Here is a 27432-nt window from a genome sequence, read left to right on the forward strand (position 1 = left end):
ATGACATTTTTAACAAAACGGTCACACCGAAAATCTTGAGCCCCACTGACATTGTACTATTACAGTTGACCATAAATCAGTGCATTTTCACAGGTTTTTCACTTATGTGGCCTCCTAAGACCAAAATTCTTGTATGGCATGCATTTTAATTTTTTTGTTTGGGCTCTTTGAGTATTAAAACAAAAAAAGTTGAAAGTTGCCATTTGGTTTTCTTGCCCTCAAGCCACTCTAAATGCTTCAAAGTGCTTAAAATCTGATATTTTCGCAGAGGTAGTCCGAATCTGTTTAGAATGTAATCTTTTGAAATGTGACTGCAGTCCAAACGGTAATGTTTGCGACTTGTACGTGATCTTTGGTCGAGTTGCGTCTTTCGTGTGCGCAGGAGGACAAAATGCGGCCCGCCAGCAGAAGAAGTGGATACGTCATCAGAACATCCGGTTTTGGCAGAGCTGTTTCTGTGATCAAAATCTATTTTAGGCAGCCAAATTTTCAGTGCATCACTATTCAATAGTGCACAAATAATATGTCATGAAGATATATTTTGATTCCTAAGAAATATCGATTGTTGAAGGACCGGAAAATAAGTTTACGCTGTGGCATATTTTCTTACATGTTACATCCATTTTTTTTTTTTTACATAAGTGTAACGACAAATAACGCTAATGTAGATCCACGCTGATGTCCATGTCTTCTCCAATTAACAGCCATAAAAAGATTACAACACAACAGCAGGGACCAATAAGTAAGAGAATTTGCTTGTTCATGATATTGCAAAAAAAAACACCAGATAATGTTTCCCAATAGGTGCAATTTTAGGGTCCTTTTACACAAAAAATAATACCTGTATGTTGAAACACAGCACGTATGACTATGGTAACCTACTCAGTGGCCTAGTGGTTAGAGTGTCCGCCCTGAGATCGGTAGGTTGTGAGTTCAAATCCCGGTCGAGTCATACCAAAGACTATAAAAATGGAACCCATTACCTCCCTGCTTGGCACTCAGCATCAAGGGTTGGAATTCGGGGTTAAATCACCAGAAATTATTCCCGGGCGCGGCACCCCTGCTGCCCACTGCTCCCCTCACCTCCCAGGGGGTGATCAAGGGGATGGGTTGAATGCAGAGGACGAATTTCAGACAATTATTGGTACTTTAACTTAACTTTAAAGGCCTACTGAAACTCACTACCGACCACGCAGTCTGATAGTTTATATATCAATGATGAAATCTTAACACTGCAACACATGCCAATACGGCCGGGTTAACTTATAAAGTGCAATTTTAAATTTCCCGCAAAACTTCCGGTTGAAAACGTCAATCGTTGAAACGGAAGTATTCGGACACCATTGTATCCAATACAAAAAGCTCTGTTTTCATTGCAAAATTCCACAGTATTCTGGATATCTGTGTTGGTGAATCTTTTGCAATTTGTTTAATGAACAATGAAGACTGCAAAGAAGAAAGCTGTAGGTGGGATCGGTGTATTAGCGGCTGGCTGCAGCAACACAACCAGGAGGACTTTGACTTGGATAGCAGACGCGCTATCCGATGCTAGCCGCCGACCGCATCGATGATCGGGTGAAGTCCTTCGTCGCTCCGTCGATCGCTGGAACGCAGGTGAGCACGAGTGTTGATGAGCAGATGAGGGCTGGCTGGCGTAGGTGGATAGCTAATGTTTTTAGCATAGCTCTGTGAGGTCCCGTAGCTAAGTTAGCTTCAATGGCGTCGTTAGCAACAGCATTGTTAAGCTTCGCCAGGCTGGAAAGCATTAACCGTGTAGTTACAGGTCCATCGTTTAATAGTATTGTTGATTTTCTGTCTATCCTTCCAGTCAGGGGTTTATTTATTTTGTTTCTATCTGCAGTTAAGCCCAATGCTATCACGTTAGCTCCGTAGCTAAAGTGCTTCGCCGATGTATTGTCGTGGAGATAAAAGTCGCTGTGAATGTCCATTTCGCGTTCTCGACTCTCATTTTCAAGAGGATATAGTATTCGAGGTGGTTTAAAATACAAATCTGTGATCCACAATAGAAAAAGGAGAAAGTGTGGCATCCAATGAGCCCTTGTACCTAAGTTACGGTCAGAGCGAAAAAAGATACGTTCTGCACTGCACTCTAGTCCTTCACTCTCACGTTCCTCATCCACAAATCTTTCATCCTCGCTCAAATTAATGGGGTAATCATCGCTTTCTCGGTCTGAATCGCTCTCGCTGCTGGTGTAAACAATGGGGAAATGTGAGGAGCCTTTCAACCTGTGACGTCACGCTACTTCCGGTACAGGCAAGGCTTTTTTTTATCAGCAACCAAAAGTTGCGAACTTTATCGTCGATGTTCTCTACTAAATCCTTTCAGCAAAAATATGGCAATATCGCGAAATGATCAAGTATGACACAGAATGGATCTGCTATCCCCGTTTAAATTTTAAAAAAATAATTTCAGTAGGCCTTTAAGTGCGCTTTATAGTCCGTAAAATACGGTACATTACTTTAATTTGTTTTCATTTTTAGGGTATGTAAAATGTAATTTTGCCAAGGAACAGTAGTGACTTCCTTGTTCATTCACAGAATCCGGTAAACTTATTTTGTTTTTACTTTATCAAACTGCACATGCAAGTGAGGTCCAGGCCACATTGTATGCGCATTTATGCTGAAGTCTGTTTGATAAAGTTAGATTTTTATCTTATTTAAAGATTTACTTTGGCCCGCAGTGGAAATACAGTCCTTGAATCTAACATGTGATGTGGTAATATTTTACTCCACCACTAATTGGCAGTATAATATCCTCATAAGTGGAAACCAAAAAAATTTGTATTGTTGTCTACACAACCACACATGTGATGTCCACATTTATCACAGGAAAATTATATTTATATCCCTGGAATTGTCTTTACAAGACATGTCTGATATTACCAGTTTAAAGTAAATCTTTTTTTTTTTTTTTTGGCTCACATACCTACACTAACGCTATAAAATTGAATGATTTCACCTGCCAAGGAGGAGGAGTTATTGCAAGTCCAGGTGAGTTTGGTTCTCAAGTCAAGGTCGGATAGTAGGTGCTGTGAGCTTTAAAGGTGGTAGAAGTACTTAATTGTTGGCATTCAACGAACTGTTTAAATTATTTGTCTTAAGTTTAGATACTTGATGAGGCTAATGCGTTAGCATAAGGCAAAGCACCAGACGTTACATTTAGTTATAAACACGGTTTTAATACGCCTCGTATTAAGCCTGGCCATATAATACTCGCTTTCCACGGAAGCGTACATATTGAAAGTAACTTACCTGGAAAGTTGAACACACTGCATTTTTAGCCTGCCGCCAAGCTAACCGGCAGCCATAAGTCAAAATGGCGCCGGGTCCTTTCATGTCCGTCACTGTTGCCCTCACTGCGCAGTCACCACGCAAAACCTGTTTCACATCATTTTTGTCCAATTAGTGTCAACAAGGCAGGTAAGAATAGCACTTTGGTTTTTTTGTGTGTGTTTTTTTTACTGAGTCTGACGACATGTTGGGCAAACCCTGCATTCCTTGCTGTTTACATCACCAGTCACCAATACAGTATCTTTTAAAATGTCCCATGCCGACACACGCATAGGAATTACAAATAGTTTTGTATAATTTATTTTCTATTTTTTGTTAAATCTACAGTATTTTTATTTTATCTACTCGTATTTACATTATATAATTTATGGTAATTTGTAGCTTAAGTTAATTTTCTTTATTTTTTTTACTCATTGATTATTCTTTCTTTTTGTTTAACACTTTTTTAATTTTATTTCCTTTTTATCAGTACATTTGTCTACCCATTCCTACCCCCCTATTAGTAAATGACCGAGTAAACAAACCCTTATATGCCATAATGTAAACACAATAATTATTGTTAGTGTCATCATATTAAATACACCATGAATATGTAGTCTGGAAAGAGTAAACCCATAAACCATAACCATAAAACCATATAGTTTCACAGACTTAAACCCCCCTATTTAGAGAGAAACTCTCCAGAACCAGATAAACTAGTTTAAGTAGCATGCCAATGATATGACCTGTCATTTTACAATCTACTATCTAGTGTGTTTCATCAGCTCGAGGGAACAACTTGTGACTTCTGACGCCTTGGAAAGCGGAGTTCCTGACCCCATCACACTCATGGCGGCCGCTGCCTGGTCTGAAGAAGAGACCTTTGCATGCTCCGTATGCCTGGAGAGCCTGAAGGACCCAGCAACTCTACCCTGTGGACACTCTTACTGTTTGACTTGTATCCAAAGCCACTGGGACATAGGGGACAGCAAGGGCCAGTACAGATGCCCCCAATGCCGGCAGCGCTTCAATCCTCGACCTACACTGGCTAAGAGCACGGTTCTCGTGGACGCTATGGAGAAGCTGAGGACCAACACCCTCACACAAAGTGGCTCTTCGATGTTCTCTTCTGCTCCGCCATCAGAGCCTGTCTATCTGGAGTTATGGGATAGGGACATTGGATATAGAACTTATATGGGATCACAGGAAGGCAGTGTGTGCCCTCAACTTCCCACATCGACTCCCAGACCTTGTCCAAAACACAACCGGCCCCTGGACCTCTTTTGCCATGAGGACAGGGAGTATGTGTGCGAGGTGTGTTGTTACCATGGACACAAAGGACACAGCGTGCTAAAACCTGCGGAAGAGATGAAGCAGAGACAAGTATGTTAAATAACTGTTAACACCACCACATATATATATATTTTTCATGAATATATTGGTCAAGTGTGATACTTTTTTATGTTAATTACTAAATGTGTGTACATTTTAGAAAGAACTTAATCAGGTGCAAGCAGAAGTGAAGAGACTAGTCCATGAGACAGAGACCACACTAAAGGATGTCCCGAATGTTACTCATCAACATAAGGTATGGGCAATTGTTAATATTTGTCTGTTTTGGACAAAATCTACTTTCTTTGGTTTTGTTTAACTAATTTGCAATGTGGTCGTGCTGATCGATTCTGCAAAACAATAAAACGTCCCATTGTCCTTTGGCATTGGAGGGCCCGGACAGTGGTCTTTTTTTTAGAATATAAATCAATAGATGGACAAAAACGGCACATCTCGTTAAGTAACATAATATTTAGAAATTACGTTGCTTGTTAAAGTACCAATGATTGTCACACACACACACTAGGTGTGGCGAAATTATTCTCTGCATTTGACTGATCACCCCCTGGGAGGTCACCCCCAATTCCAACCCTTGATGCTGAGTGCCAAGCAGGGAGGTAATGGGTCCCATTTTTATAGTCTTAGTGTGCAATGGATCGTGATTTTTATTTTTCCATTTTCTGTTCAGCTCTGTTGTGGGTGCAGTTTAGTCCACTTGTTTGTGTTATGTTAGTCTTCAGCCTATGACACAGGATAAGCAGTACATAAGGTGGATATATGTTGATTAGTGCAATATCATCCAAGTGCAGCCACAAATGGGCGTTCTCGTGGTTTTTAAAAATAAGGTTTTCGTTCTGTACGAGTTGGGAGAACTAACTAAGCCATCTAAGGAACATTAGCCCAAGTAAGGAGTTGGTAAGGGAGGAGGGAAAGGCAATGGTTATAAAACGAGACCAAGAAGAAATAAACAATTGCCTACTTGCCGACATATTCTCTTATCAAATGTTTTCTCCGGACAACATACCACAACGTAAAATTGCCAATATGGAAGGACAAATTGCATATCAAGTATGACTTGCAGAACTATATGCAATTAATTGATGAAACGGAATGTTGAACCCCCATTGGGCATTCTTGTGTCATGACGGAAAAGCTCAGGCCATAGCTGGACCCTTTGATTATTGCCCCATCCCTGACCTTCTCTTCATTCTTCTCGTTTCAGGCTTTGGCCCAGGCTCTGCAGCAAGAGAGGCTCAGTTTGTTTTCTGAGGTGACCAACATCATTAATCTCACCGGCACTCAGGTCAGTGAGCTTCTTGACACTCAAGAGAGGTGTTTCGGAAGCCAAATTGAGGGCCTGATCCACGGACTGGAGCGGGAGGCGGTCCAACTCCGCTTGAAGGGAGAGGAGCTAAACAGGCTGGCAAACATGCAGGACCACACCTGCTTCTTAAAGGTCTGTTGTTGTTTTTTCAAAAATGTATTTGTGGTGGCGAGCCAGGGATAAATTTGGACCGCCACAAATGGATTTGGTGCCCTATACTTCCTAACACGGCTGATACACACCTGGTCTGTTAGAGGATAAGACGGTGGGGTCAGTGTTGCCAAGTTAGCGACTTTGTTGCTATATTTAGGGAGAATTCAGAACCCTCCAGATACTAGGGCTAGAATGGTAAATCTATTTGTATTCACATTTATTGTAGTATTTGTAGTGCATTTCCCATGCAGTAAGCATTAAAAACAAGACAAGGCTGGTTATATGTTGGGAAGTTGTAATCCAAACATGTAGGGCATCTCCACAAGCCTAGGGACAGAAGTGAGCATTACCACCTCTGTAAAAGGAGAGGTGTGGAAGGGCCCCGGGCACATCCATAGCCCTGTCTCTTGTTCAGTGAGAGTTATGGCTTGCTTTAATGCTAAGAAGCCTGGAGACACTCTTCCGTTGTTTGGTAACATTTCGCCTTCCCGAAATATGTTTCCTAAATCAGGGGCGTACACAGTATTGGACCATGCCTCCTTTTTTTAATTTAAATATTTATTTTTTTATTGGCCCTGTGGTACATTATATAAATAAAAAATAAAATGGAAAGCAAAAAGTCAGGAACATGGCAAATTAGACAAGGATGTGATCTCCCCACATTGACCCACTATCACAAATAGATTGCAGTCCTGTGGGAAACTCTTGAGTGGAACACTTTCAATCACATTTTGCAGACAAATACATCTTTTCTGGTGTTTTTTTTTCCCCTTCAGAATTTCTTCACCATGGAGCAGGCAGGTGGAGCATGTGCCATCCCAGAAGTGTCAGTACTGAGCAAAGAGGAAGAGTTGGCAGAATCGGTCCGCATGACCTTAAAAGATCTACATGTGTCTGTAAAGGAGATGTGCAAATCTACACTGGCCACACTTTCTTTATTAGGTCAGTTTTAGTTCCTCCATCCTCTATCCTCCGCCTTCTGTCTCCTAGTGATCACTGTCTTTTATCTTTGTAGTGAACGAGCACTCCGCCACAGCACCAAGCGTAACTCCGGATGATGACCCTGGACAGGCCATTGTACAAAACACTGGTAGTCACTTAACACCATCAAGTTTCTCTGACTATAAAATGGTAAAGAGTTGTTTATTTATGACTTGGACCTTTTTTTTTTTAAAATTATTTCCCTAGTTTACGAGATGCTAAATCCTGTACCCCCGCCACGACCCCAAGGTAGATGATTATAGCTTTGTGACCCACTATTTTTGAACATGTTACTCTGAGCTCATCTATTGATTAATTTTCCATCAGGTCATGTGTCAACCAAGCCTCCATGTCAGCTTCCAGTCCGTAAGAAAAACACAAGCATTAGTTTATCACACTCTATCGTTGCTACTTGAGTTTGTAATGAGTAGAATTAAGATTCTTAGAACTGTTTTTAGATTTTAGTAACGCCGCCCTTTACCATTTGCTCTAAAATGTATTAATGGCAGTGTCCTATTTGGGCCCCAAGGGGGCGTTGTCCCCTATGCTTTATGCAGCAAGTGCAAACCCTAACACAAAACAGTTCTGGTTATTTTGTTCACAAAATGCAACATGCACGTGATAGATTTCAGAAAATATCTTATCGCCATAGTATGGAATGTCTGCCATTGAAAATGAAATAAATATCCCCTTGGTAAGATTCCGATCCGGTGATAAAATCCTCAAAGACAGCCCTAGTTTCCACATATATTGGGTATCAGGTTGAGTGGCAGCTGATCTTGTTTGATAATAACGTCCTTCCCTTAGTGGGCAGTGTTTCCTAATGCATGCATTTATTTGTGTATTATTACATATACAAATTATAGAAAATGGACTCTAGCATCATGTTTCTCCAGACATATTTAGTTCAGTTGTTTTAATTAAACCAAACTCTTCTGTCTGCAAATGTAGCTTTACTGCCACCTCTACCGTATCCTCAGCTTCAAGGTAAGCATCAAAGCACAACTATATTACTCTCATTTTGACAACTACTATAATCACATTTTTCTCACTGTTTTTGCCCTCAGCATTCTCTGGAACAACAGTGGGACTGGTCAATCCAGAACCAAAGATGAGAAAAGAATTACTCAAATGTAAGTAAGTCCAAGAAATATGACAAAGAATCCTTCATATCGCTTAGGCAAATCTTTCCTGCAGTTTCAGAGTTTTATACCAATTTGCCAATCTTTACCCTTCAGTTCGTTTTAAGCCCACCATGGACCCTGACACAGTGTTTCGGCATATACTGCTGTCAGATGGAGGACATAAGGCCACATTGCGAGCGGAAAACCTGAACCTGGCTGACCACACTAAACGTTTCCAGTACTGGAGGCAGCTTCTGTGCAGAGAACCAATGGCTGGCAGCCCTTACTACTGGGAGGTGGAGTGGACAGGACAAAAGGTACAATTGATGTGCATCATCACGTTTTAGAGCGTAACATCTTAAGGCTTTTATATTAACGAGCAGTGACGCTGACTCTTAATATGACCACGTTTTTCAGTAACGAGTAATTTAACGCGTTACTCATCCAAGTCACACACACTACTATTTTTAGTTACTTCAGTCACCATTAGTGACTGTTTGCTTGCTTCTTTTCACCTCGAAGAACGATGGTATGTACGCGACAATTCATGTTTTTAGCATGTAAAAGTCCCATGTAAAGTGGGGAGCAGACCCAGGGTTGAGCTTACTATTAGGCCGAAAGGCATGATTTTTAGAAGCCTCCAATACCTCATAAAACAATGATTCAAATGTTCTTCTCTTTAAGACAATTTTTTTGTGTTTATTTGTGCGCTTTTTGTACATGGAAATGCTGCATCATTGTGTTTTGACTGCTAGCTTCTCATGCAATCGACTATTCCATGTTACTGCTAAAGAGCAAGAAAACAAACTTGTTGGTGTGTTTTGGGGTTCTTTTAAAGTCAACCAAGTGGAGTGGAGAATTGCAGAAGGCTAGAAGAAACTTTATTTCTATTTTTGTATTTTTATATAAATTTAAAACCAGCCAAGGTGTCAACCTTTTTTCTCAGTGACACTGAATGTAGTTCTGTGCTGTACAATAGTGGAAGAAACTGCATTTTATCACAAATGTGTGAGAATTAAAGTACTTGAAATTGTAAAATACTGTGTTTTCCGGACTATAAGTGGCTACTTTTTTCGAACGTTTTGAACCCTGTGGCTTATAAAACAATGCAGCTAATTTATGGATTTTTCTTTTCGAACAGACTGTTTTGTATTCAACAAAAGGTTTTCATAATACACCGACAGACATTGGAAAGGTGTTGTTTGTGCTATGGCGTCATCTTTTAGATGAGTTCGCTCACGGCAGGTGCTGCGGTTTAAAAATGTACTTCCCATTTCGTGCGTTGAACTGCAAGTATAGCCGTCACAGCGTTTCTGCTCGAAAGATTCTTCATTAATCACATCAAGCAACTTTTGTAGGTTTTACAATATAACTAAAACAATTCATACTTACCAACCTCTCCCATGTGTGATGTAGGAGTGTTTTCATGCGTATTTGTACTTGCTATCGTAATGTAATCAAGCTAGTGATGTTGGCATTAGCAAATATGCTAAGACGTTTACAAGTGTCTGTTGGTATTATTAACTTACAATGACTGTTCTTTTTGTATTGTTTTGTAAACTCACCAAAATGTCACCGTGGAGTTGATTCTGTTTAGCTGATTGGAGAGCTAGCTTTCGCAGCTAGTGAGTCCATGACGATGACTTCGGTTTTGTTTGATCAGCCGTTTTACTGCCATGTTACAGGCACTGTTTGGAAAGAATTAAGGTAGGTAAATAAACATTTACAAAATCTTTGGCACCGATATATATCTGTGGTGCTGTTATTTGTAAAAATATTTTCTTTCTTCTAAAATTTGGTGGGTGTGGCTTTAATACCAGTGCGCTCTATAGCCCGAAAATACGGTGCATTAAATGTTGATTAATGTTACTATCAATTACAGTAAAAGCGTTAGAATAAGTGGACATTTGCGATGTGCAACTCATATGATAGTGTCCAACAACAACAACAACAAACATGATGACATTGTTACTTTTTTCAGAAAAGATGTGAAAGTTTTGTCCTTCATCCTCCAGATTACCATTGGAGTGGCCTACAAGGAGATGGATCGGAAATGTACTGATGACAGGAGCCGTTTGGGCCACAATCCCCATTCCTGGACGTTGTACTGGTCTGGGACAGGTTTCTCCTTCTGGCACAATGGTCATGAAAAACTTCTGGGCTCGCCCAAAAGCAGGAGGATTGGTACCTATTTGGACCAGTATGCAGGAATTCTGGCCTTTTACCGCATCACCAACAACCAGGCTGACCTCATCCACAGACATGTGACCCAGTTCACTGGCCCATTGTATCCAGGATTCAGGTTCTGGGGAGGACCTGGCGCTACAATTACAATCTGCCAGTTGGAGTGAAATATGCACAAAGGCAGAAGGGTTGCTGTAACTTCATGCAATGAACGAGTGTTTTATTTGTCCTCTTTGCCTAATGAATGTAATTAACTCTGAAATGTTTGATTTAATAAAGTGCAAGCAGAAAAAAAGAATCTAGTCCTCTGTACTTGCTAATCATGGTAACAAAACATACTAGATTCCTTATAATCTTACATCTTAAAATTAAAGATTTAAAAAAGAAACCCAGCATTATTGCTTACGTGTAAACACTGAAGGATCTGGCCCCATGTTGGTTACTTTAGTGCAGGGGTCACCAACGCGGTGCCCGCGGGCACCTGGTCGCCCGCGGGCACCTGGTCGCCCGTAAGGACCAGATGAGTCGCCCGCGGGCCTGTTCTAAAAATAAAAAATTACACTTTCAATCAGTGCATCAACCCAAACAACCTCCCCCATGCACACTCATCCACACCCACTCACACAAAAGGGGTTATTTCTTTCTGCTACCAATATTCTGGTTCCCACAACATAGACAACACATCTGCAAGGGACACAGTCCCTGAAGCACACATGATTGTATAGGCTGCTGGTCCACTAACATTTTCATTAATTACTATTTTTTATGTAATTTTTATATTGTTTTACTTTCTTTTTTATCCAAGAAAATGTTTTTTATTTATTTATCTTATTTTATTTTTAAAAAAAAGGGCCTTATCTTCAACAGACCAGGTTGTCAATGATATTAGATTTGTTTAAAGGTTTTTTTTAAACCAGACCCAGTCCAAATAATGTCCAAGTCGGACTCAGCAACACACACCTTCATTCATGTACACAGAAAAAAATTAGGGAACACAACAGATTGCATATAATTTATAAACAAAATTACATTTTCAAAATAAGCATTTATGTACAGTCCAGATTATGTCCAGGTCACTCAAATTAGGGAACACAACAACAGATATCATATAATCTATAAACATAATTCTACTTTCAAAATAAGCCTTTGAGGACTTATCTTTTTTTCAATGTTTTTTGGCATCATTATCGTTTTCAACCATGTAACTTTCTAAAGTTAGAAAATACTGAATAAATGTCTTAAAGAAAGTAATACTAAGTGAATATCTGTTTTTGGCCTTAAAAATAAACATTTTACCGAGTACTATAATTAAATTGACTAAATCATGATTGTCAATGAACTCTCCTAAAATAACAGAAACCACATTAAGCTTCATAAACAAACCAATCCTTAAACACATTTTTTCAACTTCCACCCAAAACAAAGACACAATATGACAATACCAAAACAAATGCAGGGTGGATTCAGGCTCCTGACAACAAAATCGGCAATCATCTGACTCTGTCATATTCCATAATTTTAACATTTTCCCTGTGGGTAAGAAGTTATAAATAATTTTAATTTGAAAATAACGATTTTGCACATCGATACTGGTTTTATAGATTAGTTTGAATATGGCATCCCATGGCAACGGGCAGTCAAAAAAGTCCTCCCATTTTCCATACCGGTATGTGTTGTATGGGGCAGCCTTCAAAGATTTCTTTATTAAATACAAATTATATATTTTTCTATTTATTTTAGTTCCTTTTTGCCAACTAGAATTTCTTATTAGATGTTTACAAACTAATAATTTAGTGTTCCATAATTAATTATTTGTTTCCATCTTTTCCCAATTACTCCAATTAGTTGATAAAATGAAAAGCTTGAGCAAGCATCACCATACATTGTTCTAAATTAATCATACTTCATAATTTTACCATTCTCATTGATAATATTGACAAAAATGATTCCTCTTTCAAATATATTTTTCCAAAAGAAAAGCTTTCCATCTATTACAATATTAGAGTTCATCCATATTAACTGCTGCAAAATATCGTCTCTTTTTTCTGGCACATAAAATTGAAAACACCACTATGAGTGGATTGTTTCCTTTATGAACCCTGCCATGTTTCCCAGCAGACTCTCTGGGAGGGGATCACTTGTAAAAAAGGATACAATTTCTTTTGATACAGTACATGTTTTTTGTCCAACAGGACATTTGTGTACCACTCAATGTTTAAATACATCTTTGGAACAATTGATGCTTTTAAAGACAGACACATAGCTTCAAGGTTGAGAAGTTTCAGGCCCCCATATTCATACTCTTTGTACAAAACCTTTCTTTTAATATTTTCTGGTTTGCCGTTCCAGACAAAATCGAAGACCCTCCGCTCATAAATCTTAAAAAAGTTTTGTGATGGAGCTGGTAATGACAAAAACAAATAAATAAATTGAGGAATAATTAACGAGTTGGCAATAGACATTTTACCATACAAGGTTAGGGAATTCATAATTGCATAATTTTGTCCAGCTTTCTTAGTCGATTATCATAATTTACTGAGCCTAGATCTTCCAGATTTTCTGGGACAACAACACCAAGTATGTTAACTGGTCCATCTGTCCACAAAACAGGCACTTTGCATTCCTTTCGAAAGGACGTTCCCTTTAGATTTCCGATCCTTAACATTTTACATTTATCATAATCAAGCTTAAGGCCAGGTTGCTGTGAAAATATGTCCAAAAGATTAAGAAGGTTCCGCAAACAATGAGGAAAAATCTTATCTTTGTGAATCAGCCTTTTCTGACATGAACTTCATCAAGAACAAACACAGAACACGCCTCACTGATGCACATCTGCAAGACTCACTCAGAGTTGCAGTGTCAAGTTACACACCAGAGTACAACACACTAGTTAACAGTGTGCAATGCCAGGCTTCCCACTAACTGACAAAGAAACAGATAACAGATTTGGTGTCCAGTTCAAAGTGTGACATGATTTAAAAAATTGAGAGTTTACTTTTGTATTTTACATGAGTTATTATTTGTACAAACATGGTGCAAATTAATTCATGATTTGTTAAAAAATGTTAGTGGCTCGCTAGTTAAAATGGGATATTGTGATTTCACAAGACTGTCTTAGAAGTGATCATTTGAAAATGTTCACTTTGAAAAATGTGCACTTAGAGAAAATATAAAAATAAAGTGTTGCATATTGATATTTATCTGTTTCTATGTATATTTATTGTGAGAAATCATTAAGATGATCACCACAAAGATAAATATCATTAATTATTAATAATAACAGAGTTAAAGGTAAATTGAGCAAATTGGCTACTTCTGGCAATTTATTTAAGTGTGTATCTAACTGGTAGCCCTTCGCATTAATCAGTACCCAAGAAGTAGCCCTTGGTTTCAAAAAGGTTGGTGACCCCTGCTTTAGTGTATATAATCCTAAAAGCATACCATAGTGACCGTCACTGATGCAGTTGATCCAAGGAAATGAACAGTGAAACAATACAAGCAAATGCTTGATTTATTTATGTATGCGTGGCACAATTGTATGTGCGCAACATGTATTATTCATCTCTGTCTTAGTTTGGTTGCCTTTTACTTTTGTATGAAAGTGGCACTTGGTTGCAGCAGCTCTGTGCTCTTTTAAAGGCCTACTGAAATGATTTTTTTTTATTTAAACGGGGATAGCAGATCTATTCTATGTGTCATACTTGATCGTTTCGCGACATTGCCATATTTTTGCTGAAAGGATTTAGTATAGAACAACGACGATAAAGATCGCAACTTTTGGTATCTGATAAAAAAAAGGCTTGCCCCTACCGGAAGTAGCGTGACGTAGTCAGTTGAACATATACGCAAAGTTCCCTATTGTTTACAATGATGGCCGCATGAAGTGAGAGAGATTCGGACCGAGAAAGCGACAATTTCCCCATTAATTTGAGCGAGGATGAAAGATTTGTGGATGAGTAGAGTGCAAGTGAAGGACTAGTGGGGAGTTGAAGCTATTCAGATAGGGAAGATGCTGTGAGAGCCGGGGGTGACCTGATATTCAGCTGGGAATGACTACAACAGTAAATAAACACAAGACATATATATACTCTATTAGCCACAACACAACTAGGCTTATATTTAATATGCCACAAATTAATCCTGCATAAAAACACCTACGTGTTTGTTATGCTAGCTCCTAGCTCCTCTGCTAGCTCCTAGCTCCATAGAACGTGCCAATACAATTCAAACACCTGATCAACACACACAATCACTCAGCCCAAAAGACCGTTCACCTAACCCAAGGTTCATAAAGCTTATATATTTTTAAAAAGTTACGTACGTGACGCGCACATACGGTCAAGCTATCAAATGTTTAGCAGCCAAGGCTGCATACTCACGGTACCTGATATTCAGCTGGGAATGACTACAACAGTAAATAAACACAAGACATATATATACTCTATTAGCCACAACACAACCAGGCTTATATTTAATATGCCACAAATTAATCCTGCATAAAAACACCTACGTGTTTGTTATGCTAGCTCCTAGCTCCTCTGCTAGCTCCTAGCTCCATAGAACACACCAATACAATTCAAACACCTGATCAACACACACAATCACTCAGCCCAAAAGACAGTTCACCTAACCCAATGTTCATAAAGCTTATATATTTTTAAAAAGTTACGTACGTGACGCGCACATACGGTCAAGCTATCAAATGTTTAGCAGCCAAGGCTGCATACTCACGGTACCTGGTATTCAGCTGGGAATGACTAAAACAGTAAATAAACACAAGACATATATTTACTCTATTAGCCACAACACAACCAGGCTTATATTTAATATGACACAAATTAATCCTGCATAAAAACACCTACGTCTTTGTTATGCTAACTCCTAGCTCCTATGCTAGCTCCTAGCTCCATAGAACACGCCAATACAATTCAAACACCTGATCAACACACACAATCACTCAGCCCAAAAGACCGTTCACCTAACCCAAGGTTCATAAAGCTTATATATTTTAAAAAAGTTACGTACATACGCAAAAAAAAAGTTGCGCACATACGGTCAAGCGATCAAATGTTTAGAAGCCAAAGCTGCATACTCACGGTAGCACGTCTGCGTCTTTGTCATCCAAATCAAAGTAATCCTGGTAAGAGTCTGTGTTGTCCCAGTTCTCTACAGGCGTCTGTGTATCGAAGTCAAAAGTCCTCCTGGTTAGAGTCTCTGTTATCCGAGTTCTTCCATCTTGACTGCATCTTTCGGGAATGTAAACAAAGACGCGCCGGCTGTGTACTGTTGTTGCTGACTTCATTCGAAAAATACGTCCGTTTCGCACCGACAACTTTCTTCTTTGCTTGCTCAGCTTCTTTCTCCATAATGCAATGAACATAATTGCAACAGATTCACGAACACAGATGTCCAGAATACTGTGGAATTATGAAATGAAAACAGAGCTTTTTCGTATTGGCTTCAATGTGGAAGGCATACCCGTGTTCCCCGGGCTACGTCACGCGCATACGTCATCCTCAGAGGCGTTTCGAACCGGAAGTTTAGCGGCAAATTTAAAATGTCACTTTATAAGTTAACCCGGCCGTATTGGCATGTGTTATAATGTTAAGATTTCATCATTGATATATAAACTATCAGACTGCGTGGTCGGTAGTAGTGGGTTTCAGTAGGCCTTTAAAATAGCTATATTGGCCAAGTATGTTCAACACAGAAAAATACATTTGACTTGGTAGACTATGCTCTTTGTTCAATTGCAAGAAACAAAGAAAAGCACAAAAACAAGAGTGCAATTATCCACTGCCATCTTGGTATGGAAACAAGAGTACAGAGCTGATGCAATCAGCTGCACTTCAAACGTGCCAATTTTATACAAACAATACAGCTACAAAAGTAATATGCAAAACCCCAAAAATTAGCAAATAATTGTTGCGCAAATACAATTGCACCATGTATAGACAAAACAAAAACGCCATTTCAACATTCTGCGGTGCTCCATGTCATCGTCTGCTGGGGTGAGGGCAGCACAGACAACAGACCGAACAAAGCAACCAAGAGATCCGATTCTGTCCTAGGCTTCCCAGTAGTACAGGGAGACCGAAGTGTCCGATACATGCTCATTCAGCCAGGGCTCCGTAATGCTCGTTCTTCCCGATGCTCAACGGTAGCTCCGCAGCCCTGTCTCGGCCTCAAACATTTCTTCCGGTCTCTCCACGCGGACTCGGGTGTGGAAGAGAGCCATCAGCTGGTTTCCGGTGCAAACATAAAAAGCAGCGCAGAAGCTACGGAAGGGCCTCCCTTGGTTGCGCAGTCCAAAAGGGGCCCAGAGCAAAAGATCAATCAATCAATGTTTATTTATATAGCCCTAAATCACAAGTGTCTCAAAGGGCTGCACAAGCCACAACGACATCCTCGGTACAGAGCCCAAAAACAGAAAAAGACAAAAACAAGAGGAATCCTCAAGAACACGAAGCAGGAAAGACATGAGCACAGAGCTCCTGCAACCAGCAGCCACCACAGCTGTGCTTCTCCTTTGTGAGATAACCCAAAATGTTGAGCTATATTGGACCACAAATAAAAAAAGTAATCGGTCCGGAGCCGCAAAAAATTAAAAGACTTATATAAGTGTTATAATGATGGCAACACATGATGTGCGTGGCTAATTACCTATGTTAACCTACTATCAAAATGACTATGTGTCGCAGGCTGACACAACTCTTTGTTGACAGAAATGTTGAAATGTAATATTTATTCTACACATTTTTACAACATTGCAAAACATTAGTAAAACTACTCAGAGGGTGAGATAACTCCTGGAAATGACTGTCTTAGAATGGCCAAAGGTATAGATGTGTGTGTCCAAGTTAAAGGAAACTACAGGCCGTCTTCTTCAAATGGATTTATTACAATCTTTACAAGCTGGGTAACGTTTGCTGTGGTCTGGAACAACATGGCGCACAAACAACTATCAGAAATGCAGCCAATATTACATACAGATAATGTGTCATGAAACAAAAACTAAATACACAGAGGACATACTGTAAGTAAAGGATATTAAATGAGCTCAAATATACCTACAAACGAGGCATAATGATGCAATATGTACATACAGCTAGCCTAAATAGCATGTTAGCATGGATTATCTTGCAGTCATGCACTGACCAAATACCAGAGGTGGGACCAAGTCATTGCTTTGCAAGTCACAAGTAAGTCTCAAGTCTTTGCCCTCAAATCTCGAGTCAAGTCCCGAGTCAAGACAGGCAAGTCCCGAGTCAAGTCCAAAGTCAAGACTGGAAAGTCTCAAGTCAAGTCACAAGTCATGCATTTTGAGTTTCGAGTCCTTTCAAGTCCTTTTAACCACAGACTAATATTTTTACACAGATTGTGTATGCTTTTAAAACGTTCTATTTATTTATTAAAACAAGTGCATTTGAAATAGCAGGGAAAAAAATAGTACTGACATTGCAATTCATAATAGCACTATTAAAGGCCTACTGAAATGATTTTTTTAAATTTAAACGGGAATAGCAGATCCATTCTATGTGTCATACTTGATCATTTCGCGATATTGCCATATTTTTGCTGAAAGGATTTAGTAGAGAAAATCGACGATAAAGTTCGCAACTTTTGCTCGCTGATAAAAAAAAGCCTCGCCTGTACCGGAAGTAGCGTGACGTCACAGGAGCTAGTATTCCTCACAATTCCCCATTGTTTACAATGGAGCGAGAGAGATTCGGACCGAGAAAGTGATGATTACCCCATTAATTTGAGCGAGGATGAAAGATTCGTAGATGAGGAACGTTACAGTGAAGAACTTGAGAGACAGAGATGGACGTATCTTTTTTCGCTCTGACCGTAACTTAGGTACAAGCTGGCTCATTGGATTCCACACTCTCCTTTTTTTATTGTGGATCATGGATTTGTATTTTAAACCACCTCGGATACTATATCCTCTTGAAAATGAGAGTCGAGAACGCGAAATGGACATTCAGTGCCTTTTATCTCCACGACAATACATCGGCGAAATGCTTTAGCTACGAGCTAACGTGATAGCATCGTGCTTTAACTGCATATAGAAACAAAAAAATAAACCCCTGACTGGAAGGATAGATAGAAAATCAACAATACTATTAAAACGTGGACATGTAAATACACGGTTAATGCTTTCCAGGCTGGCGAAGGTTAACAATGCTGTGCTAACGACGCCATTGAAGCTAACTTAGCAAATTAGCAACGGGACCTCACAGAGCTATGCTAAAAACATTAGCTCTCCACCTACGCCAGCCAGCCCTCATCTACTCATCAACACCCGTGCTCACCTGCGTTCCAGTGATCGGCAGAAGGACGAAGGACTTCACCCGATGCGTTTGGCGGCCCGGAGACGTAGGAAGTCAAGGTGAGGTCGGCGGCTAGCGCGGCTAGCGCTCCAACAAAGTCCTCCTGGTTGTGTTGCTGTAGTCCGCTGCCAATACACCGATCCCACCTACAACTGTCTTCTTTGCAGCCTTCATTGTTCATTAAACAAATTGCAAAAGATGTCCAGAATACTGTGGAATTATGAAATGAAAACAGAGCTTTTTGTATAGGATTCTACGGGTACCATAACTTCCGTTACTCTGACTTCGTCACGCGCATACGTCATCATACCGCGACGTTTCAGCCGGATATTTCCCGGGAAGTTTTAAATGTCACTTTATAAGTTAACCCGGCCGTATTGGCATGTGTTGCAATGTTAAGATTTCATCATTGATATATAAACTATCAGACTGCGTGGTCGGTAGTAGTGGGTTTCAGTAGGCCTTTAACCAGTCATTTTAATAGTGTAAACAATTTTAAACATTTAAGTCATTCCTTTACAGAATAAACACATTTGCAAAAACAAGTGCAACTGTACTTATTTGTACAAAAGTGTTAACATTGTATGTCCATGGCATATTGCATTGTAACTACTTCCACAGCAGTTTCTATTCTGTTCTTACCTAATCTCATTGATCTCATCTCATACTGTATGTGTGTTGATGTGTGCGTACACATGAAAAACATAACAAATACATGAACATAACAATGAACAGAGTTGTACTTTTTAGATGTCAGGGCCCTATGCAATATGTACACATATTCTTAATATAGTATACATTTTAACTGACCTTTATTTGACTATGTTTGTCTTTTTGTAGGTGGCTAAAATATGCGGTGCTGCTGACCGCCGTCTAACGTTAGGTTATTGTGTGTGATACATTGACTAACGTAACGTTATGTGTTAGGTACCTCATGCAACCCTGCTTAAAAAAAATCACTTGACAAAAAGTATGAATAAGGTAGCGAACTGCAGTGGACGCAACAGATTGCCGTGTTTGCAATGACATTATAACCACAGACATCTTATAAGTAGACGCAGCATTGGTTGCTGTGACGCGAGCAATTTGCATCTTGAAGTGGTGATGAGGAGCCGGCGAGTAGCCTAAACTGACAGTTGACAGGTAGAAAACAAAGATGCCGGGCTGGTGTTCAGCGTTTTCCTGCTCAAATGAGCGGACTGTTGAAAATAGGAATCGGGGGATTACTTTTCACAAGTAAGATTTAACATTAATGTACTATTGGTTGTATTTTATGAAAATAACATTACCACAGAGTTGAGAAGGAGCAAAGATCTTCAATATTTGTATGTGAAAATCACAAAGAAATCTTCTGGGGGAGGATGACGCCCCTAAAGGGGTTTGGTTTACAAACTTTCAGCCCCACCTAAAACAAAATTCACCAGCCGCCACTGATTATGATGCATTCTCATTTTAGGCAAAATATAAGACAATACTTTCTTAACAGTATAATTGTAACCAGGAATAAGTCTTCAAGTAACAATATTCAAATACTAACATTGTTGGGTAAGACAGCATTTGGTTTTATTCTGAATCCAGTGAAACAGATTGGTGGTTTTAGCTGATATAAAGACTTTCAGGTGTTTATATATGTTTAAGTATTTGGCAGACGCTTTTATCCAAAGCGACATACATAAAAAATACATATATAACAATCACTGTAAACATGATCATTTAAGGGAAGAATGTAATACAAAATATCAATACAAAGTGTCAAGACAGAATAAACTCTCTGCTGCTGCAGCAACAGAGATACAGTCTATAAGATATATAGATATCTAATGTATTCATACATTGTTTATGTAGGATATACACATGTATATATAACCTAATCATATTGTTTCTTCAATTTAAAAATAGCTGACCGTTTTTTTCCCCTTTCTCTGGGGATTATATTCCCAGTTTTGATCTCGGACGTCTGGTCACTTATAGCGTATAATAATATTATATTACTGTTAAGCAAACTATGAATAATAAAACACGCCAAAACATGTGTCCTTTATCATAGCTACACGTATGACAAAAAAGTGTGTGAAAATCAGTGGTATTCAGTGAGGTAAGATGAATTAAATGCGCTGACAGTTCATTGCTCCTGCCAAATGAATTGCACTAGTGGAGCGGATCACCACTCCAAGATGGCGGCCCCGCGTCTCGTCTGCGCCTGTAGGCAGTAGCGCTCCATGCTGCGTACCCTTATAAGATGTCTATGGTTATAACGTTAACAGTGAGTTTACAGCCTCACTGATTTAACTACACAGCAAATAAAAGTCACGTTACTTAGCCAATAAACGTTAGCTTACATTCAAAACTTACCCTTCTTTGTGCATCTTCAAATGTCGAACGAAGTTAGAAGTTGTTACGTCTCCGTCTATAATATTCGAACTGCATGATTTGCATAGGGCTATTCGTTTTTTGTTGACCGAGTCGTAGTTTTAATACCCGAACGAAATTAACTTTGGCATAATTGTTTCTCACTGCCGCATTGTTTGACAATTCTTCTTCATTGGTTGTCCTGCAATTTGATTGGATGAGAGCTGTGTGATGAAAAGAGCGTAGATCTAATTTGATTGGCTGTTGTACTGAGAGCACACCAGCTGACAGGAACAACACGCTGATAGACACAGACGAAGAAAAGGAAAAATACGGAGCGGCGCGCTCCCAGATAACTTTTTAATCTTTGGGTTTTGGGGAAAGTAGCAAGTCATGTCAAGTCAAAAGGCTCAAGTCCAAGTGAAGTCACAAGTCATTGATGTTAAAGTCTAAGTCGAGTTGCAAGTCTCTTTACATTTTGTCAAGTCGAGTCCAAAGTCATCAAATTCATGACTCGAGTCCGACTCGAGTCCAAGTCATGTGACTCGAGTCCACACCTCTGCCAAATACGCCTGATGAACACTCCACACAAGTCAAAAACATCAATAAAGCTCACCTTTGTGCTTTCACGCACAGTATAAAACGTTTGTTGGACAAAATGAGACAAAGAATGAGTGGCATTCTGTGGTAGCGTCAGAGAAAGTTAAACATGTAAACAAACTGTTGAGTCACAGTCCACACAACGGTGAGTTCAATTAGTAGGACAAAACGGCGCTCACCAAATACTCTCATCAGTGAAGCACAAACATATTAAACAGTGGGCTTTTTAACAATTAGGAAGGTTTGTGTCGTGTTTGTCCTACAGAGACCATATTACAACAAAAAACATTTTTCACCCCATTTTTTTCCATTTCCATACATTTTGGAAAAAGCTCCATTGAGCCACCAGGACACCGCATGTTAGCTCACTGAATTTTCTGTTTTCCATTAATACATTTGAATAACACTCGTTATTAAATTGAAAGTTAATGGACAGTTTTGTCTTTGGTCCGCACTTTGGATAACCCGGGTGTACACAGAATCTGGTCCAAATTCAACAAATTTCTACTTTCTGTGCATTTTGATCAATCCCTGGTCTTCAATGTTTTAATTACTGTTGGAATAATAAAAATGCCAATGTCCATGCTCTGACCTTTCACCTTATAGTTTTAAATCTCTTGCTGTATTAACAATGATGGTGGTATATTAGATTTACCTGTAACATTGCAAATAAAAAAATGTGTGTTTGTCACAATCATGCAATATGTGCTTTTGTCTGTTTTTTAAACATACTTATGTGATTAAAAAGCCTATTTCACACAAAAAAGGTAATTATTTTTTTTATATTGCTCATCCTTATTGGGGTCAGAAAAGGACAGATGGCGAAAGTGCAAACTTTGCACTGCAAAAAAAGATAAAAAGACCAGGTTTTAGGAAAAAAATACTAAAAAACTAGTGAAATTAAATAGCTGCATGGACAGATAATTTGACTTAATAAGGCATGCTGAATTAACATTTGTATATACATAGAAATTAGCAGGACTTTTAAGATAAAAAGATAGGTATTTTATTCTGAAAACAAGCATTGTTCAACTTGCAATTCTTAAATTACGCATCCTCGGGATGTTGCAGCGTCTTGAAACAAGATTTATTACGTGGGGAAAAACCAAAACATCTTTTTTTTATATAGTTATTTTCTCAATTTTAACATCTTTAAGCTAAAATAGAAAAAAATGCATTTTGATGAATCACTGGTTTTCAATGTTTTAATTACTGTTGGAATAATAAAAATGCCAATGTCCATGCTCTGACCTTTCACATCATAGTTTTAAATCTCTTGCTGTAATAACAATGATTGTGATGTATTAGATTTACCTGTAACATTGCAAATAAAAAAATGTGTGTTTGTCACAATCATGCAATACGTGCTTTTGTCTGTTTTTTAAACATACTTATGTGATTACAAAGCCTATTTCACACAAAAATGGTAATTATTTTTTTATATTGCTCGTCCTTATTGGGGTCACAGAAAAGGACAGATGGCGAAAGTGCAAACTTTGCACTGCAAAAAAAGATAAAAAGACCAGGTTTTAGGGGAAAAAAACTAAAAAACTAGTGAAATTAAATAGCTGCATGGACAGATAATTTGACTTAATAAGACATGCTGAATTAACATTTGTATATACATAGAAATTAACAGGACTTTTAAACTAAAAGATAGGTATTTTATTCTGAAAACAAGCATTATTCAACTTGCAATTCTTAAATTACGCATCCTCAGGATGTTGCAGCGTCTTGAAACAAGATTTATTATGTGGGGAAAAACCAAAACATCTTTTTTAAAATTTTGTTATTTTCTCAATTTTAACATCTTTAAGCTAAAATAGAAAAAAAATGCATTTTGATCAATCACTGGTCTTCAATGTTTTAATTACTGTTGGAATAATAAAAATGCCAATGTCCATGCTCTGACCTTTCACCTTATAGTTTTAAATGTCTTGCAGTAATAAGAATGATTGTGGTGTATTATATTTACCTGTAACATTGCAAATAAAAAATGTGTGTTTGTCACAATCCTGCAATATGTGCTTTTGTCTATTTTTTAAACATATTTATGTGATTGAAAAGCCTATTTCACACAAAAATGGTTATTATTTTTTTATATTGCTAGTCCTTATAGCGGTCACAGAAAAGGCGGGCGCATAATCTGGTGTCATCATAACACCTGACCCGTAACTTAAACAAAAGGGGCTTACCGATGTGTGTCATGAATAAAAGGACTATTGGATATGGAACCGGGTGGACACGTTTGACAGTCACCTGACCAGGTCAGATGGAAACACATAAATAGCTGTGAATCCTATCCCTGCAACAGTCAGTGAAGCCTTCTTGCCTCCCACACTCCCTGTTGTCGGCACGATGCGAGGTGAGATCACTTCAGGGAGGTTTTTATGGACATTTACTTTGATCGTTAGATGGATAGGTGGTATGTGTCCTACTCAGTACTGTTTCTCACTCTTTCACTTGCAGCAATTATAATCCTTTGCCTCCTGGAGTTTGCCTTTGCTAACTTTTCCTGGAATGGACCCTCCGAAGGGGAGGAGGATGCCAGCCCGGAAGAACGTAAGATTCTACGAGAAAGGCGCCGCAGTTCTCTCAGTAACCTGTGCGGCTTTCAGCAGCTGTGTATACAGTCATGGTCAAAAGCTTACATACACTTGTGAAGGACATAATGTCGTGACTGTCTTGAGTTTCCAATAATTTCTACAACTCTTATTTTTTTGTGATGGAGTGATTGGAGCACATACTTGTTGGTCACAAAAATTATTCATGAAGTTTGGTTCTTTTATGAATTTATTATGGGTCTACTGAAAATGTGAGCAAATCTGCTGGGTCAAAAGTATACATACAGCAATGTTAATATTTGGTTACATGTCCCTTGGCAAGTTTCACTGCAATAAGGCGCTTTTGGTAGCCATCCACAAGCTTCTGGCAAGCTTCTGGTTGAATTTTTGACCACTCCTCTTGACAAAATTGGTGCAGTTCAGCTAAATTTGTTGGTTTTCTGACATGGACTTGTTTCTTCAGCATTGTCTACACGTTTAAGTCAGGACTTTAGGAATTTCCATTCTAAAACCTTAGTTCTAGCTTGATTTAGCCATTCCTTTACCACTTTTGATGTGTGTTTGGGGGTCATTGTCCTGTTGGAACATTCAACTGCGCCCAAGACCCAAACTTCCGGGCTGATGATTTTAGGTTGTCCTGAAGAATTCGGAGGTCATCTTCCTTTTTCATTGTCCCATTTACTCTCTGTAAAGCACCAGTTCCATTGGCAGCAAAACAAGCCCAGAGCATAATACTACCACCACCATGCTTGACGGTAGGTCTGGTGTTCCTGGGATTAAAGGCCTCACCTTTTCTCCTCCAAACATATTGCTGGGTATTGTGGCTGAACAGCTCAATTTTTGTTTCATCTGACCACATAACTTTCCTCCAGAAGGTCTTATCTTTGTCCATGTGATCAGCAGCAAACTTTAGACAAGCCTTCTGGAGCAAGGGCTTCACTTCTTGCATGATAGCCTCTCATTCCATGGCGATGCATAACACGCCTGACTGTGGACACTGACACCTGTGTTACAGCAGCTTCCAATTCATTGCAGACCTGCTTTTTGGTGGTTCTCGGTTGACTCTTGATGATCCTGACCAATTTTCTCAGTAGCAGGTGATAGCTTGCGTTTTCTTCCTGATCGTGGCAGTGACAAAACTGTGCCATGCACTTTATACTTACGAACAACTGTCTGCACAGTTTCTCTTGAGACCTTAAGCTGCTTTGGAATGGCTCCAAGTGACTTTCCTGACTTTTTCAAGTCTATGATTTGTTTTTTCAGATCTGTGCTGAGTTCCTTTGACTTTCCCACTGTCGCGTTTGTAACCGACTCTAATGACTGCCATCACGTGAGCCCTATTTAAAAGGGCTCAGAGAAGTCAACAGGTGTTGTCAATCATAATCACTCACATGACATTAAGAGGCCATGCCATGAAGCTAAATTGATTTGATTGTAATTTTTCTACATCACCAAAAATGTATCATGTATGTTGCTGTATGTATACTTTTGACCCAGCAGATTTGCTCACATTTTCAGTAGACCCATAATAAATTCATATAAGAACCAAACTTCATGAATGTTTTTTGTGACCAACAAGTATGTGCTCCAATCACTCTATCACCAAAAAATAAGAATTGTAGAAATGATTGGAAACTCAAGACAGCCATGACATTATGTCCTTCACAAGTGTATGTAAACTTTTGACCAGGACTGTATCTGCGTGTGTTTAGCATGTCTCATAGACCAGGCGTCGTGTGGCTGCTGCATGATGCAGCAAAATATACATCGGATGCAGCTGTTCTTTAACAAGAGCCTTGAAGCGCTGGAGAAGGAGTTAGATAAAACTCAAAACACCCTCGTCAATATGAGAGGTGAGACGCATTTCAGTTACAGAGGCAATGAAATAATGGTATCCCATAGATTCAACATTTGGTATGTTTGCAGCGAGTCGCAGTGCCTTCTCTGTGGCTCTAACTAACAGCGATGAGTTGAAGTGCGTCGGACCCTACCGTGACGACCACCTCATCGTCTACGAACACGTTTTTCTCAACTTGGGGAATGGCTACGACGTGAACAACGGGGTCTTCGTTGCCCCCCGCGCCGGCGTGTACAGCCTGGCCCTGACGGTCTACAGCGACGCCGGTTCCCCCGGTAACAGCCTGGCCGCCTGTGCCAGTCTGCAAGTCAACGGTAAAGTGGTGGCCGGGCCCAGAGAGAAAAACGCGCAAGACCAAGAGGATAGTGCCTCTATCGCCGTGGCCCTCCACCTTAAGGCCGGGGACAAGGTGGCTGTCAATCTGCCCATTGGATGCTTCCTTTGTGACGACAAAAGCCATCGCAACACTTTCACCGCCTTTCTTCTTTATGCTACTGACTGAATTTAAAAAAAAAACAAAAAAAACCCAGTCAGTCAATCCAGTTCTTATGTTTGGTCCCTTATGAAAGTTCTGTAAGATGCCTTCTTTGCCTGGATAGATGTCCAAATTCAACACATTTCTACTTTCTGTGCATTTTGATCAATCACTGGTCTTCAATGTTTTAATTACTGTTGGAATAATAAAAATGCCAATGTCCATGCTCTGACCTTTCACATTATAGTTTTAAATCTCTTGCTGTAATAAGAATGATTGTGGTATATTAGATTTACCTGTAACATTGCAAATAAAAAATGTGTGTTTGTCATAATAATGCAATATGTGTTTTTGTCTGTTTTTTTAAACATATGTAATTAAAAAGCCTATTTCACACAAAAAAGGTTATTATTTTTTTATATTGCTCGTCCTTATTGGGGTCACAGAAAAGGACAGAGGGCGTAAGTGCAAACTTTGCACTGCAAAAAAGGTAAAAAGACCAGGTTTTAGGAAAAAAATACAAAAAACTAGTGAAATGAAATAGCTGCATGGACAGATAATTTGACTTAATAAAACATGCTGAATTAACATTTGTATACTTAGAAATTAGCAGGACTTTTAAGCTAAAAAAAAAAAAAGGTATTTTATTCTGAAAACAAGCATTATTCAACTTGCAATTCTTAAATTACGCATCCTCGGGATGTTGCAGCATCTTGAAACAAGATTTATTATGTGGGGAAAACAAAACATCTTATTTGTTTAGTTATTTTCTCAATTTTAACATCTTTAAGCTAAAATAGAAAAAATAGCATTTTGATCAATCACTGGTCTTCAATGTTTTAATTACTGTTGGAATAATAAAAA

General features: G+C 39.0%; 3 protein-coding genes across 4 annotated transcripts in view; 2 read left to right on the plus strand and 1 right to left on the minus strand.

Annotated features, from left to right (window-relative positions):
- Nucleotides 1-4630, minus strand: part of nudt8 (nudix (nucleoside diphosphate linked moiety X)-type motif 8) — a 12291-nt gene extending 7661 nt beyond the window's left edge. The window contains exon 1 of the mRNA XM_062068016.1: nucleotides 3274-4630. Within this exon, the coding sequence (XP_061924000.1) occupies nucleotides 3274-3296 (23 nt within the window). The 5' untranslated portion in view covers nucleotides 3297-4630. The remainder of the gene's footprint in view (nucleotides 1-3273) is intronic.
- ftr86 (finTRIM family, member 86) lies at nucleotides 2864-10687 on the plus strand. 2 transcript variants are annotated; one of them, XM_062068013.1, is made up of 12 exons: nucleotides 2864-3012; nucleotides 4064-4674; nucleotides 4784-4879; nucleotides 5846-6079; nucleotides 6877-7042; nucleotides 7116-7190; nucleotides 7289-7330; nucleotides 7409-7447; nucleotides 8033-8068; nucleotides 8149-8214; nucleotides 8320-8522; nucleotides 10221-10687. In XM_062068013.1, the coding sequence occupies exons 2-12, from the start codon at nucleotides 4141-4143 to the stop codon at nucleotides 10554-10556; spliced, it is 1827 nt and encodes a 608-aa protein (XP_061923997.1). In that variant the 5' UTR covers nucleotides 2864-3012; nucleotides 4064-4140; the 3' UTR covers nucleotides 10557-10687. The 2 variants fall into 2 exon arrangements, with proteins under 2 accessions (XP_061923997.1, XP_061923998.1); XM_062068014.1 differs by lacking the exon at nucleotides 2864-3012 and adding an exon at nucleotides 3062-3441.
- A 13309-nt stretch (nucleotides 10688-23996) lies between these two features.
- On the plus strand, nucleotides 23997-26787 carry cbln20 (cerebellin 20). Its single transcript, XM_062068637.1, has 4 exons — nucleotides 23997-24036; nucleotides 24141-24233; nucleotides 25948-26088; nucleotides 26162-26787. The coding sequence occupies exons 1-4, from the start codon at nucleotides 24030-24032 to the stop codon at nucleotides 26593-26595; spliced, it is 675 nt and encodes a 224-aa protein (XP_061924621.1). The 5' UTR covers nucleotides 23997-24029; the 3' UTR covers nucleotides 26596-26787.
- Nucleotides 26788-27432: the final 645 nt, after the last annotated feature.

Source organism: Entelurus aequoreus, linkage group LG13, assembly GCF_033978785.1.
Source record: "Entelurus aequoreus isolate RoL-2023_Sb linkage group LG13, RoL_Eaeq_v1.1, whole genome shotgun sequence".
Classification (NCBI taxonomy): Eukaryota; Metazoa; Chordata; class Actinopteri; order Syngnathiformes; family Syngnathidae; genus Entelurus; species Entelurus aequoreus.

Excerpts from the sequence above, each read along its gene's own strand:
- ftr86 (XM_062068013.1), top strand. The coding sequence starts at position 4,141 with ATGGCGGCCGCTGCCTGGTCTGAAGAAGAGACCTTTGCATGCTCCGTA. Across the intron at positions 8,069-8,148 it reads ACCGTATCCTCAGCTTCAAG|CATTCTCTGGAACAACAGTG; the intron begins GTAAGCATCAAA and ends TTTTGCCCTCAG. Across the intron at positions 8,523-10,220 it reads TGGAGTGGACAGGACAAAAG|ATTACCATTGGAGTGGCCTA; the intron begins GTACAATTGATG and ends TTCATCCTCCAG.
- cbln20 (XM_062068637.1), top strand. Across the intron at positions 24,234-25,947 it reads GGATGCCAGCCCGGAAGAAC|CATGTCTCATAGACCAGGCG; the intron begins GTAAGATTCTAC and ends GCGTGTGTTTAG. Across the intron at positions 26,089-26,161 it reads CACCCTCGTCAATATGAGAG|CGAGTCGCAGTGCCTTCTCT; the intron begins GTGAGACGCATT and ends GTATGTTTGCAG.